Source organism: Synchiropus splendidus, chromosome 4, assembly GCF_027744825.2.
Source record: "Synchiropus splendidus isolate RoL2022-P1 chromosome 4, RoL_Sspl_1.0, whole genome shotgun sequence".
NCBI classification, from domain to species: domain Eukaryota; kingdom Metazoa; phylum Chordata; class Actinopteri; order Syngnathiformes; family Callionymidae; genus Synchiropus; species Synchiropus splendidus.
The window spans coordinates 8,473,342-8,495,949 of record NC_071337.1 but is presented as its reverse complement, the minus strand read 5'-3'; the positions used below and the strand labels follow the sequence as shown (position 1 = coordinate 8,495,949).

At 41.5% G+C, this 22,608-nt stretch overlaps 1 protein-coding gene across 2 annotated transcripts in view; it reads right to left on the bottom strand.

Annotated features, from left to right (window-relative positions):
* csmd2 (CUB and Sushi multiple domains 2) overlaps window positions 1-22,608 on the bottom strand; it is a 217,994-nt gene that overhangs the window by 6,170 nt on the left and 189,216 nt on the right. For both annotated transcript variants that reach the window (XM_053863846.1, XM_053863847.1), the window contains 22 exons: window positions 20,368-20,556; window positions 19,882-20,067; window positions 19,117-19,311; window positions 18,871-19,044; window positions 18,627-18,800; window positions 18,363-18,536; window positions 14,201-14,389; window positions 12,935-13,108; window positions 11,690-11,872; window positions 10,251-10,427; window positions 9,847-10,026; window positions 9,590-9,763; window positions 9,212-9,385; window positions 7,207-7,280; window positions 6,933-7,044; window positions 6,608-6,787; window positions 3,978-4,043; window positions 3,722-3,883; window positions 2,996-3,108; window positions 2,396-2,483; window positions 478-610; window positions 227-404 (listed from right to left, as the gene is read on the bottom strand). In XM_053863846.1, the coding sequence (XP_053719821.1) occupies window positions 245-404; window positions 478-610; window positions 2,396-2,483; window positions 2,996-3,108; window positions 3,722-3,883; window positions 3,978-4,043; window positions 6,608-6,787; window positions 6,933-7,044; window positions 7,207-7,280; window positions 9,212-9,385; window positions 9,590-9,763; window positions 9,847-10,026; window positions 10,251-10,427; window positions 11,690-11,872; window positions 12,935-13,108; window positions 14,201-14,389; window positions 18,363-18,536; window positions 18,627-18,800; window positions 18,871-19,044; window positions 19,117-19,311; window positions 19,882-20,067; window positions 20,368-20,556 (3,431 nt within the window). In that variant the 3' untranslated portion in view covers window positions 227-244. The remainder of the gene's footprint in view (window positions 1-226; window positions 405-477; window positions 611-2,395; window positions 2,484-2,995; window positions 3,109-3,721; window positions 3,884-3,977; window positions 4,044-6,607; window positions 6,788-6,932; window positions 7,045-7,206; window positions 7,281-9,211; window positions 9,386-9,589; window positions 9,764-9,846; window positions 10,027-10,250; window positions 10,428-11,689; window positions 11,873-12,934; window positions 13,109-14,200; window positions 14,390-18,362; window positions 18,537-18,626; window positions 18,801-18,870; window positions 19,045-19,116; window positions 19,312-19,881; window positions 20,068-20,367; window positions 20,557-22,608) is intronic.

The window sequence follows — 22,608 nt, the reverse complement described above, 5'->3', positions numbered from 1 at the left end:
TTTATTACTTTGCAAAGACATTTTTTTTCAAAGACAAAGTTTAGCAAAACTTAACTTTGTTCCCTAGATTGAATTTTGAAGTGTTGCTTGCCATCACTAAACAGAATACATGTACATACAGGGGTTGGACAAAATAATGGAAACACCTTAAAGCTAAAAGAGCTTTAAGGTGTTTCCATTATTTTACCCTTGTATTATAAGTATTGTAAGCTTATTATCCAATTACCTGCAGCGGAAGTGGTCGCTATACAGCAGTACACACTGTGCTGACTGTGAACTCCGTCTCATTGGCCAGGATGTCAGTGGGTTGTATGTTGCGGTCGTACATCGGGTTTTCAAAAGTGGCCCGTCCATTCGTGTTCTCATGGCCAACGTAGCCATTGAAGGGAACTTTGGGTCTTCTTCTGAAATGGGCAGAAACCAGTCACATCTTATCCACGGCTTGGCTCAAATCTGCGATTCAGGAATGGCGCTTACCTATGTTTATAGAGGTACAAAGCGAAGCCTGCGATGATCATGGCTATAAAAGGCACAAGAATGGCTGCGGCAACTGAACTGCTGTTGGAGGCAAAGTTGTAGCCGGGGTTGTCTCTGCTGGGATCTAAACTCTCTGCAGTAGGAATAAAACAAACACTTGTTAGGCAAACCAGAACCATATTTCACTGTATCCACTTTACTGATTTCCGTCATAAAACTTTCACTAGATCTTTTATGAAATGTCTCAATTGAAGAAGCACCTCTGTCTTATTAGTGAATTGCACATTACATCATGCCGCGTTTATAAGTCGTCAGCACTTTAGGCGGAGACATGAAGTTCTCGGCGACGAGGACTTGCATAACGGCCTGCGTTAAGTTGCTCTATTTTCTTTTTTTCTTCTTTTGAGAACAGATGTAAAATCTGAAATAAATAGCAGCCACTGCGGTACCATCGTCTCCGGCTGTGCAGGAGGGATTGTTGTTTCCTATTCTGACTTAAAAAAAGTGAGTTTCTACTTCTATATATGCATAAAAATATGCTGTCTGTTGAATCTTGGATGTTTTTGTTCTGTTTTGTTTGTGGAAGTAAATATGGTACACTAAAATATTGCATGGAACCTTCTCCCTTCAGCTCATGGGTTGAGTCCCGGTCAAACAGTCAGTTTCTATGATAAGTGGAACACTTTTCAAGTGTTAAACCCAGCTGTCCATCATCTAAGTACATTTGTTATTTGAGGATAAAGAGATGAAAAGTACTTTGGGCTCATACTTCAGATGCACATACACTAAGTGGTTTGACATTGTTGCAAGGGTATTTTTTTATTTGAAATATGCCTCTATACAAACCATTTGCGATTCATATTATTTATTTATTTCGGAAGCTGATTTTTTTTAGAAATATTACATAAAATATGTGTTATTGTGTGTGTAACAGCCAAAGTGTTTCGTTGCTGCGTTTCATTTGATATAGTTTACAATGTTAGAGATTTGTTTGTGGCTTAGTACTTTATATATACAGTATATGGGTTTTAATTTGAAGGCCATTCGTTCGTGGTGATGGTATGTTGGAGGTTTTTGACCGTAAACTTTGGGATTTCTGGATGTTCCTGAGCCCATAAAAGTTTGTTACTTTCAATAAAGAAGACCATTCAAGTTCCACGGCACAAGCTTTTCACAGTTTGTTTTTTGCCCTTTTGATTCCTGTCGGAGAGATGCTCCGGGAAAATATTTGTACAGATGTGCTGTTGAGAACGACGAATGAAGAACGACGAAAACGGGGGCACCCGGGACAAAGGAGGAACGAGTCAGAAACGAAACACCACCCACAACGAAACAGCAAACTATTGGAGTTTGCACTCAGTGTGTTTAAAAATGAGTTGTTTATGAGCACGGTATTGTGAATATTGTATCACAATATATCATATCACTACTCTTGATATGATATAGGATACATATAGCACCAATACACAGCCCTATTTATGCATATAATCTCATATAAGTGAATAAACAAATACAAACATACAACAACAAATGCATTTTTTTATTCTATAATGTTATATTGCCAAAAACTGAATATCTCACAACACGTTTATCGTAATATTTTGACTTGCGTATAAGTATTAATGGCTTATATATACTTTAAGTTCCATTTGTATTCTATTTCTTTTTCCTTGTATTCACTCAATCGACTCTCAGTCATTGACCCGAATAGTCACCCGCGACATGAAATAAAAGCAAGAGAATGACGAGTCAGGCAAAGAACATCACATACTGCGAAGCATCTGGAGTGAACCTTGCGGGCAACGCATGCATTTTCAGTGAACAATTTCAGAGATATATCTTGGAAAATCTATTTTCCTCAGGGGACCATTTGGTTACCTTGCCTTTTCACTAGGACTCAAGTGGACTGCTCACTCACCGAGTCTCTGAAGACCAAATTGTCCGAAGCCTTTCCCTCTGACAAATCCTTGGTACACAAAGGAGTTGGATGAAGATATGAAGGACACCTGCAGAGCGAGGGGGATGAAAGACAGACACTTGATGTGACATTACAAAAGAGCATGTCGTCGAAGTGTCACAGCAGCAGTGAGAAGGCAGAAAATGAAATATCACGCCATTTGAGCTGCGAGGAACTTACAGCTAACATTTAATATCTCATTCCTTTTCTGGTCACGAACATAAACACAGATAAACTCACGCATGTACATAAGCTACACACACATAGACTGTGACCTGCTTTAATTATATTTGGAGAGCATCCGCCGAGCCTTAGGTTGGGAGGTAATATGAGGGAGAGGGTAGGAGGGAATCTGTCGGGTCCTGATTACCAGGCGATGATTTAACTGACATTTTAATTAAAGAGAAACTCCTCGTGGGCCCTCCATCTCCCAAGAGCGACAAGGTTAGCGAGTCTGTGTGTTTGTGCATAACTCACAATAAAAGGGGTGTATGTTGGCAGTTTTGCATATGGGCGGAATGAACCGCGTCGCAGTGGGCCTGACCCCAGACTTGCACTTACATGTCCGTCCAGAGCCCAGTTGTCGATCTTGAACTTGTTGACAAAGATCTCCACGGGCCCTCTGATCTGGTGGACCTGCAGCAAAAGCTGAGCCTCCTCTCTTTTATAAGTGCCTGTCGAAAAGAAAAGGGAGAGGAATCATGTTAGACAAGGTTCTCGGCCTGTTGTTTGACGAAAGCCAAGCCTGGATATTTGGAGTGAAGGGACATTCTGTAGCTTCTGTCATTTAAATGGAGCGTTTGGATTTAAACAGGAGTGAAACAAAAGGTGAGTGCATTTCTGTGACAAAAATAAATAAATAAATATATCACACTAAAGCGAGCAGTACCTTTATAAAGTGGGCCAGGTTGTTACTGGAAGAGATAAGTGACAATATTGCTCCTAAAACAGGTGCAGTGATTCTATCAGCACTGGGGTTGAAGTGAAAATAAAATACATTTGGAAGCACATTTTTTTCAGAACAAATAAAGTCCTGAGTTTGGGAGCTGGCTAGTCACAGCAGTTTCTGTGGATTCCATGGTGACACATGCTGGATGACGTTTTTTTTTTCATTCTCAGCAGCTGTGGTTATTTCATGGAAGGGCTACATTGATTTTTCGTTCAGAAAATACGTGCATGATTATTGCTGATCCAATGAAAACCTTCACAGGGGTCCAGGTTTTTTTTTTTTTTTATTTCACACTTATTCATGTTGGGCACCAGCGTCTGTAAATGGTTCAGACCAACCTGCGAGTTTGACTTCCACTCCGCTGTGGTCGATGAGGGTCCCATTCACCCTGTTGCTAAAGGGTTCGAAGGCTGTGATGCTCAGCATAGCAGGCTGCTTCTTTCCTAAATACTCATAGGACCCTCTCCAGAGAGAGTTCTTGGCAAAGACACCGCCAGGGACTGGATGGGAGAAAACAGATTTAAGGGTGCCTAAATTTACAGCCCTTAAACACCCTCTTGCCTCAAAAGCAAGAATGGAAAGGAAATGATTTACCAGGTAATTTGGATGGAGGCTCCTGTACTGTCCCAACCGGGCTCCCACCAATTGGACGGTTATCAGCTGTGGAGGAAGAACAATAAACGGAACTGCATTTTGTTGTCATCTTAAATGGAGTGTGGACCAGAAAATTCAAGAAAATTCCATCAAATTTCTTTAATTCCGAACAGAAAACAATACACCACCATGCCACTACATAGTGACAACCAGCAATATTGTAGCTGGAAGAGGTAAGTTACTTAAATTGTTTTCGCAAGTGGAAAAAAAAGGCCTTAGTCTTTAATAATCACACGTTCAACTGACCTGAATAATGGCTTATAAAACACCTTCACCAAGTCCTTCAAAAATAGAACAGGTTTTCCACCAGGGCTGCCAACTCTCACGCAGTTGGCGTGAGACCCACACAAATGAGATCTTCAACACCAACCCCCACATGAACACAGCCCAGCACATGAACTCTGAAGCCAAAGTGGTCTCACAAGGATTCACTCCATATTTGAGCCATAAGTTTTTAGTTGTTCTGACCTTTTCACTGAGGTCACCATTAATTCATTGTTGAAAGATAAACTACAAAGGCAGAGTTAAGGAGTTCATAGAAGCCCCCCAGAATTGCCATGGTTCTTCTCTTGGCGCATGGTTCTTCACGGCAACATTACTTACATTCTGGACATTGCAACATAGGTGTGTGATACATTTTGAAGGACGCTCCTCATTGAGGGGATAGATATAATATTCTCCCTTCATGTGTGAAATGCTGCAGGTTAAATGATGGGATATAAACACTACCTGTTAAATTGCATGTTAACTACCTGTCTCTTCCTGGTGTTTTTATAATTTGGTTAATCATAGTCTTTCACAGGGCAATTGATGAAACACGATTTCAGAAAACCACTTTCCCTTCACTTGGTGCAAGCCAGAGTATTGTGAATGGCTTTTCATCGACAGTGACTCAACTCCTGGGCTCCACAGTTTTGTCGCGGCTCTTAAACACAGCTCTACTCACATCTGTAGAAACTGCTCGTGATGACATCAGCTTTGAAAAGATAATGACTAGTGTAGGGCTTGATGTTTATTAACACAAGGAGCAAGAAAGCTCCCAGAAAACACTCCTCGCACACCCTTTTGCAGCTTCTCTTATAACCTGCTTGTCAATCACTGCCCCCACAGGTACTGTTATCGTTCCGTTTTAGTCTTTCTGGCTTTCTCTGGTAATGTTTAAGTGAGGAAAAAATGCCCTCTACATAATCACCCTCGATATTTTAGCCACACTTTGGAAAAGAATACATCATGTTGATGTTTCCCACGACTATGCCTTTGTTTCCTTGCCATTAGCATCCGCTCGCTCGAGATAACTATGTGTCGACCGGTACTATTTATCCTATATGTATTTAGCCCACTGCTTCAGGGTCTTTTAATGGGAGCCAATTTGTCTGCTGGATGTTGTTAACGCTGCCTCACAGTTTATAGGAGGCACTTAGGGTATCCTAATCGATGGGATGCTTCGGCCTAATCAGGTTTGGTCTTCTTGTTGATGCATGAGAGTTAGTAAATGTCTTTGTGTTTGTTACTGTACTGTATTTCAGCAAGTTTGTAAGGAGGCAGAATTGAGCACCCTACTGTACTGTGGCACTGAGATTGTTTTGTAATCGGGGTCACGTTTGTTTGTTCGAAAGCAGAGTAACTCAATTGACAGATTTCAGTAAAACCTTATGGATTGGGTAGAAGTGTCCACGCGTGGAAGAGAAGTGAGTCAAGGCGTATTTTTGTAGTTATGTCTGAATCATTCTCATCTTCTGTTTTGTTGGAGCACCGTCACATTACTTCCACCTGCTTTAAAACAGAGCTCCTGCAGTCAAATGCGGGTGGGGCAAATGGCCGGTGAGGGCGAGGTGAGCGCTTTCTTGAGTCGCCAGGTTGCAGATTTTTGTTGTTTGACAATCATGAAGCTCAGATGAGCTTTCTGCTTGTGGGGGTGGACACAGTGTATTGTCCATGACCAAAAGGGTTTTTCACTAGTCTGGACTTTGGCATCAGTTGGTACCCCGACGATTCACCACAATGCAGGGGGATGAATCTTTTTCATGATGTCAGGGTTTGATTCAATTCCAATTTTTGGGTCCACAATTTGACATAAAGTCACATTTTCGATTAAAAATGATTTTTGCTCATGATCTACTCCCATGAAATTTGCAGATAAACTGACAATTAGAGACATTGAAGTTTGTTGTTTCATGTTTATAATGTTTTAACATTCATCCATGCTTACGATGGAATTGTTGCAACTCTAACATAAAAGCAATATCACACACTGCTTGAGTAACTAAATAAAAGTGTCTCTTGGCCTCAAACACATCAGTTAAACATGCTGCCTTTTAAAATGAAACAAAAGGTCTAAGTTTTGCAATGCCAGTACAATTTTCTGGTTGCTTGCATAGTTTCAAAATGGCGGACAGCCAGCGGACTTTTATTTTTATTTATAAATCAATTCTGAATTGTTACAAATGAGAATCACAATTTTTATATGAATCCATTTTTTTTGACACACCTCTACCACAATGAGCGTTATTTTAAGGCACTGACTTAGTTAGCTTTTTGTACTTTACTTGCAAGAACAAGTATAATGGTACCTGCACAGACAGGTGGTTTCCCAGTCCAGCTCCCGTCAGACCTGCACGTCCTGTGCTCTGATCCCCCGGCCAAGTAGAAGCCAGGCTGACACGTATAGATCAGTGTGTAGCCAAGGGATGGAAGTTCAATGGCTCTCACATCAGACTGTGCTGGCAGCTCAGGTTGGCTGCAGTGGTGTGCTGGAGAGAAAGACGGGATTAACACAAACAAAGAACAAGCTTTTTAGCAGAGAAAAGATACAAGATGAGAGAAGGCCAATAATAGGAATTTAAAAATTGGTGGTGGGAAAAAAAAAAGGTTTAAAATAAAAAGAGTTGGACTCACCAATGCATTCAGGTTGGAAGCCACTCCACGTCAGGTTTGGCAGACAAGTGCGTGAAACAGAACCCTGCAGCAAGTAGCCCTTTCTACAGCTGAAGAATACTGTGCTGCTGATCTGAAAACGGAAACACAATTGTAACATGGAGAGAAAAAAAAGAAAAAAAAAACACATAAGGCTTTGTAGAGTTGCAATAACAAAAGAAAAGTCAACTTTTTTTTTTTTTAACAGAACACTGAAGGAAAAAAAACGTTGTTCAGTATCAGCATGTGCTCACACCTGATAGCCTTGACTGTTATTCTGGTTCCCAAAGAGAGGGATGCCAGGGTCTCCACAGGCTGTGTGAGTGGGATCTGCAAGTTGAAAGAAAAAAAACTTTTGTTGTTTCACAGTAGATGATTCACAACATTGCAACTCCAAAAAGAGGACAAATCAGTCTACCACAATCGAAACAGTCGGAACTAATTTAATATATCCGTATTGAATCGAAAGAAAGCCAGGAATAAGTGTCATTTTAGAGGGGGAAGCTCGGATTCCCTTCAGGCTCGAAGGGGAATTTTATCCTTCAGAAACCAGGGGTGCAAAAAAAAAGGGTTTGCTCAAATACTGTATATAGTTAGTATGCCATCCATCTTGCTTTCTCTGGAGGTTCCCGCTTTAGCATCAGAATGTCTTAACTGGCTGATGTGGTGCCGCAGAGGGAAATGCTACTCTTCCTGAAGGTTATATTGCAGTACAGACTCAACCCCTCAATTTTAACTATAAAAATATATAGACATTTTTTCAGTAGCACCATTTCACTGCACCACACTTTCTTTTCGACCCTATCTCCAAAATAACGGACTTAGCCAGCGAAAATGCTGTTTCACTGTGACATGTCAAGCTGCACAGGGATTCTCGAGGAGCCAAACAAAGTAGCTGATGAATTATGCAAAAGCAGCAGAATGACTGGTGACTGTTGGCTATATTGAATTAACATTGCAGCAAACCATTAAATGGTCAGAGGGTTGAATGTGCGGGTATTTCACTGCATTCCCATTACACAAACAATCCTCCAGGCTTGAATGACGCACTTTTATCTGATCCAGACACTGTTGCCCGCCTTCTAAACAAAGTGATTCCCAAACCCTCACACGTAATGTGAAGGATGAAATCCTTCCACTACTTTCCATAAACTTTAAAGCAAAGCATTCAGTCTGTAAACATTGTTTGCATTTCCTTTGGAACAACTCCCTGTTGAGAGATTACCAACTCAACACGTTCTCACTGCCGAGGCGTTGAACAGCAACTATTTTCAAGTGGACTATTGGTGTCCCAGAGTGACAAAGAAGCCAGCTATCTGTCATGCATGTTGATACATGATGCTTTCAATTGAAGCACATGTCCCACCTTCCGCGGCATATCCTGATGCCGTGGGCAGCGTGTTATGCAACAGGAAGACGGATGTTGGAGGGTAAAGCCATGGGGTGGTGCTCTGCATAATCATTTATGTCACATGGTCAATATGCATCCCCTCAAACAATCATGTGCTTGAGTCACTGTGATGTCAGTGAGGTGGAGAGCCATATAAGATGCCGTATATACCAAGTGACAAGTACGGATGAGCACTCCGGTCATCATTCTCCACGTCGAACCTTACAGGGGGTGGGGGTGACAATTGACTTCACTGAAACACTGAGGCATCTAAATACAACGTGGAAGGCTGATTTCAGCGTCAATATAAGGTACAAAAGTGAACTTGTAAATAGTCACAATTTGATGCCTTTGTTGTGAGGATGTGTTGACAAGTTGGATGGACATGTGTAGAGCCCTCAAGAGGACACCAACGATACATTGCACTCTTTATATTTATACAAAATACTTGCTTGAGCTGCAGTTATTTGATCACGAAAAAGGATGATCCATTTCTCGATCGGAATCACAACCTTACCGTAAGAGGAGCTGATCATAGCTGATGTATTTCTGCCACCAATTGGCATCGTAAGTGTATTCGATATTTTAAGATACTGCATCATGGATAGATGAGGCGTCATGAAACAGTGTCCTAATTTTCAGGAGGCACTAGATGGTGCTTTTGGATAATTTGAAGAGTCATTGAATTGTCGATGAAGTTCAAACAACAAGTTCGAGCCTTCTGGTGGTACTGTTTCATGAAACCTCATCAACCCTTCAATTCTGTTTCATGAAACCTCATCTTCAACCCAATTATTGTGTCAGGTCCTGTACATTTTGTTCACATGTATGCTGATTTATGTTTTTATTCTGGATGCTGAGAGTAAATTACCTATGCAAGACGGTTGCGTGCCACTCCAAGTACCATCATACTGGCAGTACCTCCTGGCAGAGCCTACTAGTATGAGCGGTGGATAGCAGGAAAACGACACAGAGGACAAGTAAGTGAAGCCTCTGTCTTCTCTCCGTCCTTGAGCAGGCATCCCCGGATCTCCACAAAACACGGCTGAAAATAAAACCACAGAATATGAAAATGACAGCACCCGGTGCAACCATAAATTGTACTCTGTTTTAATTGGCTTTGTTCCTAAAGGTTGTAAAATATCAAACAAGGGACCGTCTTGTATATTTACGCCACACTTGTCAGAGAGTAAATGTCAGACATGTAACTGTGATATGTAATTGGGCTGTCCAGAATGTTGCGACTTACGGAAGCACTGCGGCTTTTCTCCACTCCAATTCCCGTTTCCTTGGCATGTTAGCACAGTAGGCAGGGACAGCTGGTAACCTTGGTTACAAGCGTAGCTGATACTGGAGCCCCATGTGAAATCTGTGCCAACAACTTGCCCATTGGGTATAGTGGGCGGTGCGCCGCATACAATCGCTACAACAACAAGGAATGCGTTAAAAGTAAAGCCATTGAAATGAAAGTCTTTTCTCTTTTCTTAAGTTAGTACTATTATATACCTTTACAGAGTGGTTTAGTGCCATTCCATGTGCGGTCTTTGGTGCAGATCAGCGTAGATGCCCGGTCAGCATCCATGTAGTATCCAGGAGAACACTGGAAGCTTACAGTGCGATTGTAGGTAAAGTCGTTGCCCACTCTGACCCCATTGGCTGGAACTCCTGGGTCGCCGCAATTGATGACTGTATGAAAGCAATGAGTAATTTTAAAAAATATATAATAATTAAATAAATAAAGAAATAAAAATATAGACAATACTAATGAATAAAATGTACTATTATCACAGCAAGGAAATGTGTTTTGTCACCACTGGTCTAAACATAGCAATGTTGTGTGTTTGTACAAAGAATTTATGCATTAAAATAATGACAATATGAATACTGACATAGTCCATTCTTGTACTCACCAGAGCACTCGGGCATGTTGCCAGTCCAAGTTCCATTCACTGTGCAGTGTCTGGTGAGCAGACCAGTGGAGTAGTATCCCTCCCGGCACGCATATGTTATGGATCTGGAGAATGTCAGGCCATCGTGGATCAATATCTGGGCGTTCCTTGGAGTTCCGGGGTTTCCACAGGAAACCACTAGTGAAAAAGAAATATTGATTGAGAAGAGTTGTGTGCTGTATATTAGAGATTAAAAGTCACGTTGCCACTGTGGTGAGTAGGAAGTTTTGCTTGGAAATTTCTCAGTCAGGCCATCAGTGATAGTTCCGCTCACTGTCTTGTGCTTGCTTGGGGAGCCTCGCAGGCATCTCCCCCCCATCCTGCCACCCTGTTCCATCTTGACCAGATGTGTACTGGCCCTTGAAATGTGTGCCAACAGGGAACAGGTGGACATTGCAGCTCGTGGGCATAACACGAACCTCCTAATCTAAAGTAGGGGGGAGAGACGTCAAAGTGCAGCAACGGAAGATATGCGTTTTGTTGGGGGATGTAAAAACAAAGAAGGAGGAGACAAACTAGACTCCAAAGAAACATATGGGAGTTTACAAGGGCTACAAAAAGAGAGTTTTCTAGTCTCTCAGCGCTCATAGTCACCTCTAAGTATGCAGATTTACACACCTGAAGGGGCCTTGGGTGGAAAAAATGAACACTTTTTCTTCAGGTGAAGGTGACATTTTCAGGATATGGAATTCCTTGCACGCAAATCGCAACATCATATAGGACCCAGATGGATCTGTGATGGCAAGGTCTGATTTTATTTGAAAAAGGAAAAGAAAATGTTTCATACACTTTCTGCACTGCAAACTCCAGCCTCTTCCGAAGGGCACCATGCTCCAAAAAATACAGGGAGTGCTTCTGATGAAATGTTCATGCTGCAACGTAGAAGCCTAAAATTGTCAACTACTTATTATTTCCATTTTTTGGGGACTTATTATATTGAATATCATTCAATTCATCAATTCACTTTAACATTAATTCTCAATGCAATACACTTATTGAGTATGGTGGCACTGTCATATTGAATTATAGAGTTTAAGGGTTATTTTATTCAGTCATATTTGTCTCAGATTTGTTATTTTATTTGTCTAAGAATGTGTTGAAAGTGTATCTTTTCATTCAATTGGAAATGGATATGAACAAGATATGTTGATCAGCTGAATGGATTCTGTGTGGGCTTCTGTGTATCCTGTACCTGCTCACTTACAGCTCAGGTGTTTAGGTTTGAGAGTAAGCTTGCTTACAAGGTATGTGTTCATTTTCATTTGAATTTCAGTGAGTGACATTCTCCAATACACACAAAAAACAAATCAATAACTACACTGTTCCTCACTCCTCTTTCGAGTAAGACATCTCAGTTTGTGTCTTCATGGAATTTTAGGATTTGCTGTTCCTTTATTTACCATGGCACTCAGCCTGTGTACCCAACCAGGACCCGTTGGCCAGGCAGGTTCTCTCAGGGGAGCCTTTCAGTGTATAGCCTGGCTCGCAGCTGAAGCGGACGGCACTACCAACGGTGAACTCATCCCCCAAACGAATGCCATGCACAGGCACTCCAGGATCACCACACAGCCCGGTCGATTCTCCTGCAACAACACGGCAGAAGAAGAACAGATGTAAAGGAACCTGCATATAAATCTGTCAACATCCAAAAGACATGTCCTGGATACATGCTGACTCTAGTCAAGGGGGGCTGCCAGACAGGTCAGGCAGAGAGTGGCAACAATGGCAGCAGCAAAGTCGGTGAGAAAATGCAAGATTCCTGCCTGAAGTTTCAGGCAACTCTCTACAGGCTTTCCTGTGATAAAGGAGATAAAATCAGTTGTCGCTGAACTGATGATTCTGGGCAGAAAATCAACAAGGAGCCTCACAACCTGTCCGAGCACAACAAGTCTCTTACAGATGATCCATCGAAAGCCACTCAAAAACTGTTCCTTCATTCTATATGGCAGTGTGATCGGTGACAAAAGGTCACTACACATTAGCACATTAGCCACAGCGCTTCAGTATTAGTTGTGCTCATTGAGTTATTCACGTTTATGAATGACACTTAAATATCAGGAGTGAAGTGATGTCTTGTGAACTTTGGCAAAACATTTTGTTTTTTGGATCACATCAATAACATGGACGGCGACATGGCAAGAGTTAGTTTACCGTAATTTCCAGACTAAGCGGAAACTTTTTTTTTTCCTCGCGGTTCTGGTACACTCTAAAGTCCGGTATTTACAGTACTTTTTTTTGTGGTGATGGCAATCTATGGAGGAAACTGAAATGAACCCTTGAAAGTTATGAGCCAGTTGAAATGTGCCCATCATTGCTTCTGTCTCTGTGAATTAAGGATGTTTCATTGTTTGCCCTTGACATATGTTAAACACCCTGAAAGCTTCCGCTCTGGTCCATTCAACTCAACCCATTCCCTGCCAGTGTTTCACACCAAATATCTTTTTTTATTTACTGACCTTGGCTTACGAGAGCGGAGTGAGTGGGTGAGCCTGAATTGACCAGGCTGTGAAAAGATCATATTTCAAGCTTGCATTTTATGTGCCATCTGTGTAACTGTGCCTCTATCTGTGCAGATAGTTTATAACAAAATCATCGTCTGTTTTATTCAGCTCTATTGTCAGGCGGTTAACCTCGCTTTAGTTTACCCGAACAATGTGGAGGTGAGCCGCTCCACTGGCCGTCCAGCTGGCACATGCGCGTTGTGTTGCCAATGATGCTTCGTTGGCTGATGCAGCTGTAGCGGATGACTGATCCTACTGTCCTACGGTCTCCTGAGATCTGGGCGTATGGAGGCATGCTCGGGCGGTCGCACAGCACCACTGTGTATAGAAGGTAGAGCCGTTAGAGGAAGACAAATTGGGAAAAAAGTAAGTGGTTGGAGCAAGGAAAAACATAAGGACATAAGTTTGGAACACCTGGATTGTAAACAGCATGCATAACTGGATATGAGACACAGACAGCCACAATAAAAAAATTTAATTTATGGTTACTCTGACTCGGTCACCCAATAACATTAGAGCCATGATTGATTCAGATTCTTCGAAACTGGTGCATTTGTTGGTCCATCTCAACTAGGGATGGCTCCATACTTATATAATACCGACATTGCAACCTTAAGGATCGGTTGATACCGAGCCGACACCTTCTCCTCGCCTCTCAATAAGAAACTAATGTGCATGGATGTGAGCTGATGAATACTTCATTCAAACGCCGCACCACTGAAATTTGAGTTTTAAAAAGTTTTGGCTTTAGTAAAATGGAAAGATTTTAGCAGCATAAATAAAAATGCAGCTTGGCAAAAATATTAAAATATTTCAACAAACAAACAAACAAACAAAACACTAAGTGGTAGAGCTTGTTTGACACATCATGTTAAAAATAATCATAATAATAAAACAACATCTTGCAAAGTAAAATGGAGAATATATTGGATTGGGTCCGACATGGATCGGATCCAGTCTGAATTGGATCCAACCATGGCTTAAAAATTAGAACAAAAGTATCATATTAATACACCAGGGTTTAATATGCCTTTTTTATGAACACTTTCTAGTGTTCAAAGTGTTTAGCAAACAGAGTTATGGTGCACAAGAACTTTTTAAGAAAAGTCCTTGTGCACCACCAAGTTAAACCCCTCTTGTTGCGGAGCAGGTTTGTGTCACTCCAATGATCCATTTCCTCAACATTAATATCCATACAACCAGAGGTGCCCATTTGCTTCTACGATAATGACTAAACAAGCTCGCGTTGCAATAAACTTAGCGAATATAACTACCAGTTATTTCATAATGCTCTATTTGCAGCAAAAAAGAGTACAAAAATCTTGTTGCCAGAAAGTAGAAATGGCATTTCAAAGCCTCACCTCTTTTTTAAAATTCACATTGTGAGGCCACATCTCATGAGATACTCACACAGGCATTTTGGCAGGGAGCGGTCCCAGGTCCCATCTCCCTGACAAGAGATGGAGCTTGTTCCCAGCAGGTAGTAGCCCGGGTTACATCTGTAGGTGACCGACGTTTGGTAGCTGTAGCGATGTGGCCCACTGGTCAGGATCTCCCGGATGCTGTTCTCTACATGGCCGGGTTCCGTGCAGTTGACAACTGGTTTGCAAAGGGAGGAGAGGTGGAGGTGAATTAATAGATAAAATATATAGCAGCATACTAAAAACAGTGTGAATCAACAGCTTTTCCAACAAAACATAACCACATTAATATGGTGAACAGAAGGCTAAATGTTTATCTCTCAGGAGACGACCCCCTGCTGGCCTCTCTGTGGTACACTGACGGTGATGAATTGAGATCTTCAAGATAAAAAGAGCAGTTTAGGAACGTATTTGGGAAGAATTGAGGTCGGTAAAAGTGGGCAACAGATGACAACTAATCCTTTTTTTTCATCAAATTTACCATAAAATGTAACTTTTGGTTGTTTTATTACAACATGATTTTAAAAGTGGCTCACCGCCACTAAACCATTCAATGAATTCTGCACTTGTTGCACCTTGAACAGCCATCCAAACCTTGCTGAAATTGTTTCCCTGATGTGTGAATCATAATGTATGTAACAGCACATAAAAACTTGTCACTGAAATGTACTCTTGGGTTCATCACACATAATGTGTTTTGCTGTCATTTTAATAGCAAGAAAATCAAGTTAGAAAAGGGGGAAATGTATTAGTAATATAGAATATATAACTATATACACCATATTTTTTTCAGCTGTGGCAGGTCGGAGGTTGCTTAGTTTTTCGGACAAAAATTAGCTTTGAATTAAAATCACCGACTTCCTTTAAACATTGAAATAAACAGTCTCTGAGGTCAAATTCAAGTAAAGGCGACCCTTCTTAGCTTCAAGATTTAATGATGATTTTGTGCTTCATAACAGTTCGAGCTCATTGTTATTGTTTAACCAAATAGGTACAGTTCTTCAGCATGTCGTACCGTACTGTCAGGCGCAAATGTTACCGCTGTTTTAAGGCAAAAAAAACCCCATATTTTATGGAACTAGGATATATTTAATCAAAATTGAGAGGAAGTCTTGTCAGATCAGATTTCATGTATCCACCGATGCAAAGCAGAACAAATGAAATTCACCATTCACACGAAGAACAAATGGCATTATTATTTTTTTTCGCGACTCCTACATTGCCAACATCAAACAGTTCTCCCTGCCAGTTTGACCTCCATTACTTCGACTCTGCCACCGCCAAAATAAACCCATTGTATGCTAATCTCGTGACGCCCCTGCTCATTTTTCATGCTTTCAAGCGTGCCAGCAATCTTAAATCTTCCTTAAATACCTATTATGATCTCTTTGAGGAGCTTTTTGACCCATGGTGCGGCAGGAGAGCACGCCAAGGCGACTTCTGGATGCTTCCGTTTAAGATTCCTGAATTCATCCTTGAATAAATGCACTCGAGCGGGGAAAGACTCGAAAACGATCCAACAGTCATCTAAAACCACTGACCTCCTGGTTAATGCGTTGTGTGGCTCATCGTGCGATCTGACAGCGGAAGCTAAAGGATGAAAGGGAAGTCTCACAGAGCAGATAGAAGGGCTCAGCTACTCCCAACTCTCCACATATCTAGACGTGAAGACCTCATTGTCCTCCTGCTGCCTCAGAGACACACACTTTGTCCAAGCATGCTGAGCCAAATAATGATCTTTGGACTTCCACCTCTCATGTTATTATCCGATATGTTTTCATATTTGCTTAAATACAGTCGTGCTTGAAACTTGGAAAAAACTCCAGCCGCAGTATGCAATCCAAGATGGCTACCCCAAACGTAAACAGGAAGTACAATGTTCGATTCAATGAAATACAACAGCATATTCCACAGATGTGTGTTTCTTCTTCATCATGCAGGTTTTCCAATGAGTACTTTTCAAGTAGTTGCTTATAGTTGGACAAGTCACGTGTGAGAATAGCTTTTGTTGATGTCACTACTAATGAGGTTTCATGAAACAGTGCCACTAGATGGCGCTGTCTGCTGTCAAATGTTTGGGCTTGAACAACTAATTCGATGAAACTCACATCATTTCTAAACCGAGAGTGCCATCTAGTAGCCTCTGAAATCAACCCTTTACTATGTCATGATACTACTGTCTTCTATATCTCTATAACTGGAACCTAATAAACTGGATTGCGATGTCTTTCCCAGGTCTGACTTTCCACGGTTACTGCAGGTTGAGGCAGTAAATGTTTGTACTTTTTGTCGGAGTAAAAGGAATTTGATGGTGGCTAGCATTTGGTCTTAGCATGAAGCGGTTTAGCCTCAGACCAACACAGATGCATTGACCATAAGCCACAGCCTTTCACAATCGATTATTAATAATAATGTTTCATAACTCCTGTCGTTTTCCTTTGCTTTTAAAAAGAAGTACTGAACTAAAGAACACATTATCATTCACATGCTTATCACACCTGCAGTGCACGACATGCTTGAAAGAACACCTTAAAACATACGCCTGGAGAGCTATAATTAAGGTATTAAATATGATTGATGAAAAGAACTCTAATCTGCTTATTTTGTCAAGTTAGGTTGAAGTGCCATTTAAACCAATTCGGCAATCCAACCGTGCCCAGAAACTCATACAAATGCTCTTTAGAGTGTGTCACTGCATCACAACAAGGCCAATCCCTATATCACGGTGCTGAAGCACATCTCAGAGAATATCAGCTCCGTGCACAGGCAGCAGCCAAATTTACTTTCAGCGGAAAAGCAGTCTTGTATATCCTCTTCATCCCTCTATAAATGTCTAAAAAGGCCAAATCCTTTGGCTTTGCATATTCAAAACAAACTAATATGCCAATCTGTCACCGTCTTGTCACATTCAGGGCCTAACCTTGCAAGCCACGCTTTTATATGCTTGTCACATACCCTTCAGTTCACAGGGAATTGGAGACAGATGGTTGTCCACTGATACACTGCTCTACGAATGTATGCTGCCAAATTAAAAGTCATCCTTTCTCTCAATGAAGTCAAACTTTGAATGTGTGAGTAGCATCCCCTGCTTATTCAGAGCAGCAAGGACGGTTTTTCCCCTTAAGATTTTGGTCTTTCGTTGGAAACTCCAAGGATCCGTGGTTGTTTGGGTTGTCTCTGGAGGGCTGTTAAGCAAATTTGTTGCCGTGACAAACAGGTAGGTTTTGAGAGGGACGATAGGTTGCCCAAAATAAAGGAAGGCAGCATTGTGTACAAATAATATTTGCTATCCCTGTACAGCCTCAGTAATTACATAATCCATACAAGCACATTTCATTGACATTTGTCTTTGCAACCTTCCTCTCAGCCTGTTGTGTGACTGAGGTCAGCAGGTTGCACAGGATCCAGCCTTGAACTATTAAAAAGCCTTTTCAATGCTAGATTAAAATGCCAGTACCGTAAATCGTAGCTGAACAAAGAATGAAGGGAAATTTTGTTTGGAAACTATACACATACAGAAAAAACTTGTTATTATTGCCAGATTATTGGCAAGACCATATTGCCCAGTTAAACATTTCAGAAACCCCACCAAAAGAGGGCGGAGGCTTCTGGGGAGAGAAAATTCGGGGACTCCTCAGTTAAGCCCTTGCAGCCGCGAAGTTGAAGATGGAAGCGCACATACAATTCCTTCCCACAGAGCTATGGTACGAGCCTGCATTCAACTTTTGCGGTACTCTTTTACACAGAAAAAAAGTTCAAGAGCTCATGGAAAGCCGAGTTACTGATTCTCTGTGAAAAAATGATGTCCAGTGAGTCATAGTCAAGGCTTCCTAACAAAGGGCACCATCTTATCAAAGCTAGCTGAAGGGTGTTTCCAACATTCTCCTTCAAATACTGAATCCTGCTTTTGAACAGATTCCAATTGGTAATCCTTATTTTTATTCCGCGTTGCTATAGACACAAAGCAAACAAGCAGAAAGTACTTGAGATGGCGTTTCAGTGTACTAGGATAAACCTTGATTTTTCATCGGTATTAGCATAGATTGAGGTTGCAGATATTGTGTATATTGTGCAACTGTTTTGAGCATTTTTTTGCAAGGGTTTGTAAAAATTTAATGAAGTGAGGACCATCACAGGTTTTTGAAACTTACTTTTACATCTGGGGAGTTGGTTGCTCCACTGCCCGTTTGGCTGGCAAGTCGATTTGACAGCACCATGCAGGACATACCCCGTGTTGCAAACATAGCGAACTACGTCATTTAGGTTGAACTGCGTTCCCTGGGTGAGTCCAAAGTTTGGGTTGCCAGGGTGACCACATGTAATGGCTAAAAAAAAGTAAAATAGAAACACAATAAATTGTGAGAGTGGTGGTTATACAAGAGAGGAGTATTTTGAAGGCGGGAGGGTTTACTCACGGACACAGACTGGGGTGTGGCCAGACCAGCGATGGTCTTGTTCACATATTCGAACTGAAACCCCAATGAGGCGAAACCCTGGGTTGCATTGGTAGACAACACTACCTCGGTAGTTGTAGTTCTCCCCTATTATCTGTCCATTCACGATGGGCTCAGGAGTCCCGCAGTGCCCACCTGCCAATGAGGAAAAAATGAAACCGCGAAAAATTTGGCGAATGCTTTAACTTTAGCAAGATTAACTTACCGAGACATTGAACCTGTGTTCCGCTCCAAAGCCCATTCGACATGCACTCTCTGACTCGTGAACCCACCAGTGTGTATCCAGTGTTGCAGGAGAAAATGGCAGTGGCTCCGTATACAGTTAAGGTCCCAATCTTGTTGCCATTTGGCGGCGTCCCAAGGTCACCACAGGAGATAACTGCAACGTTCAATCATCAGACTCAAAATATGGGCCTAGTTTTCAATGTTGTTTGAGTGTTGCTCCACTTACCCTCACAGACCGGCCTTGGGTCTGGATAGTTCCAGCTGCCATTAGCCTGGCACTGAATGACCCGCTGGCCCCGGTAGTAATAACCAGGGTCGCATATGAGCATCATAATGCCGTCATATTGGTTTTGTGTGCCGTAGATTAGCCTCCATCTCCCATGTTCCACAGCAGAGTGGCCAATGTCCGGGCAGGTTACAGCTTCAAATAATAAGAAAAAAAAAGAAGTTTGTCAGATATTTCTTAGGAATAGAGAAAGCACAGAAATAGAAACATTTAAATTAAGATATGAATTCATAACATGAACCTTGATCAATAAGACAACATGGGTGTGCATATCTTTTAGCCCAAGAAGTGATGACGTCTCTTCAACAAGTAAACGTTAAACTTTTATTTTTATTTTTTTGTGCATGAAGAACTCGCACACAAACCCCCTTTAAAATCAGATATATATTTTGTTCTCTTGCTCGCTCAGTGAAGTACAAAAAAACAGCAACATCTGCCGATGAAACAAAGAGGAAACTGTGTGAGTAACCAATCAAAAAAATAATAATAAATCAAACAATGGAGAGCAGTGTTTGCAGGTGTTTTAAGTGTTATGTTTTTCTATTCGTCCCCTTTAAAGTCAAACCCCTAATTCTGATTGTGGGCGCTACATTTAAAAAAGACAAAAATAGGAAAAATGTCTGTCGACTTGTAACTACAATTTAGCCAGAAGAAACATACAATCTAAAAGAAAGAATGTTGTGGTCATTTTAAAGTAGTACTCACGAACACATCTTGGTGGCGCCTCAATTGGGCTCCATCTACCAGATTCCTGACAGACCACGGACGTGGTGATTGGACCTGCGAGTCGAAACCCAGGGTTGCACTGGTAAGTTGCTCTGGCCCCAAGAGAAAAGTCCTGGCCCACAATGCTGCCATTTACAGGAGGAACAGGCATCCCACAGGACATCACTGGAAGACAAGCATTCAAAAATATAAAGAAACATTACATGTTTTAAAAGAGCCACATTTTGGACTCCACTGCTCTCATCTGGTTTCCATGAAAACATAATCCCAGGGTTTTCGTCCGGCGTCATTAAGAGGGACTGCCATCTGCATATTAATAAACACTTCAATCACGACAGAGCAAAAGCTATTCACGAGGATATGACCATGGATGACCTTTCTGCTCAAGCTGTTTGAGCGACTAACAATTTTGGCTAAATATACTTTTCGATCTGGGGCACCGAGATTTCAGTTTTGATGACTCACCTTGGCAAAGTGGAACCGGGGCATTCCACTGGTAGATCCCCTGTGCATTCCTCGTGCATGTGGCACTGCTTTGGCCAATAAGCCGGAACCCTTGGTCGCAGTTAAAACGCAAAGCACTTCCCAGCTTCGTGCCAGTCAGGCTGTGCACGGTTCCGTTGACAGGGCTGCTGGGAGGGCTGCAGTACGCCGCTGTGAAAGAAGAATGAAAGGTATTGAAATAGGTGCTCATTTTAGGTGCTTGTCCTATGGTGGAATGACTTCCTCCCATCCTCAATTTCACTCCCATACCTGCACTTAGTTGCTAGTTTCTAGTCGTATGAACTCAAATCTAGAGGTAGCAGAGCCTTTTCTGTCAGGGCTCCTCAGTCTGCCAGAAGAGATCCGAAACACAACGTGCACCGCCACCTTTAAATCTCTGCAAAAACCTCTTTTACAGTCTTATATGCATTTATATTCTCCAGAAAATGTTCCTTATTTTACTGAAAGCCAAGCTGTCCACCTTCATGGTCGAGCAAATACAAACATTCTTCGCTGTTTTGCCTGTTAAGCAATTTGTGGACAACACTCTAAATGGTTTATTTTTTTTATTTTATTTTTTTTTATTACCCACCCATCCATTACATTCATTTACTGGGGTGTTCCCCAATCTTTTCCATTGATAAATGACTAATCGCTGAGTCTAATGTGGGCCATTGATGACTAAAAACTGTACGACTGTACACTAGCCTGAGACGAAAAATTCACTTTAAACAATACCCTAAATGATGTTTATTAACAGCGCTTTGTTCATGAAAGGCAGATATTTCATCTGCATATATTCATAAGGATCAACGTTGCCACCCTTCCATTTGCATTCTCTCAAACCTACACATCGAACACGATTTGGAGAGTATTTATTCATCCCCAAATGAAAGTTTTAAATCACCATTTGACTGTTCTCTCACATTTCTTGACTAGACGATGAAAAACTATATTTCATTTAGCAAAAGTATTTAAGCGAAAGTCCATATTCAATACTGAATTTGTTGCATACGTTGTTCAGACTTACAGCACAGTATCAAGACAAAGCAATTGCACAACTGCTGAATAAAGCATAAGACTCTGCTCACTAGAAACACACGAGAACACATAATCGAGTAGCAATCTAAATACTTTGCGTTCCTTGGCACCGTAAAGGCACGATAAAGAGAATCTCTTCACTTCTATCAGTTAGTTGCACATTTCCACCGCTTGTTTTGTCTTCATTCGGTCCCTTCGGCGAGGAAAACATACATCTTGCCTGACTGAGATCCACACAAAGCAATCCGTCCTACATGGGCGGTTGCCTGGATGGGGATTCGTAACAGAGAGAAAGAGAAAGCTGGGAGGGAGTAGGTGTCTGACAAAGATAGAGAAGAAGGATATCAAGATTCCAGGAGATAACAGGAAAGATAGGAAGCGGCTAATTTAAATTTAACAAAGATAAGAACCGAAGGCTTTTCAGGAGATGAAAAAACTGAAAAAGACGAGGTAGACGTTTGGTGATGGAAGATCTTTCTTGAAATAAAAGACTAGGGAACCTATTCGATTCTCACTGTGAGAAATCTATTATTGGTTGCTATTGTCTACTTTGACACAGAATGGCATCTGGCTGACATTTTGTTCCTGCTTTGGAAGGCAATGTTTCTGACCCAAGCTGTTTCGATAGACCCTATCATTTTATGGTTAAAAGACACGCTGAAGCAGACTGTATGAGGATCAGAAGATGTGGAATGACATGAGATGAGGTGACTAGTATAAGGCTTTGACTTTAGTAGTGGTTATTTGGAAGTACAACTGGGGCTGCAGTAATGCCATGATGGAGTTCTGCTATAGACCAGGAACCCGCCACGACTTTTAGAGTATGTTGAGAAGGGACATGTCTCTCTGTAGATGGTTTACATGACTATGACCGTGTTGCGCAAAGTTCTGAGGCACGAAGAAGGAGAGCGTCAGAGTGCTTTGTAGCAAGATGCGTTTTTGCCAAACAAATACTTTGAGGTTATAAGGTTCAAGTCAGCAGGAGGTATTTGGAGTTCCTGTGACAGCAGTTACGATCTCAATGGCCCCATTTACACATTGATTTCAAATGCATTTGCCGATCTCCGATTGGCCCACGTGTTCACTGTGACTCTTACCACATTGGATTTCTGTTCAACAAAAGCACCCGTCGCTCATTTGGTAGACTGAGATCAAATTACTGACAGCAGTGTTAGAACAGTG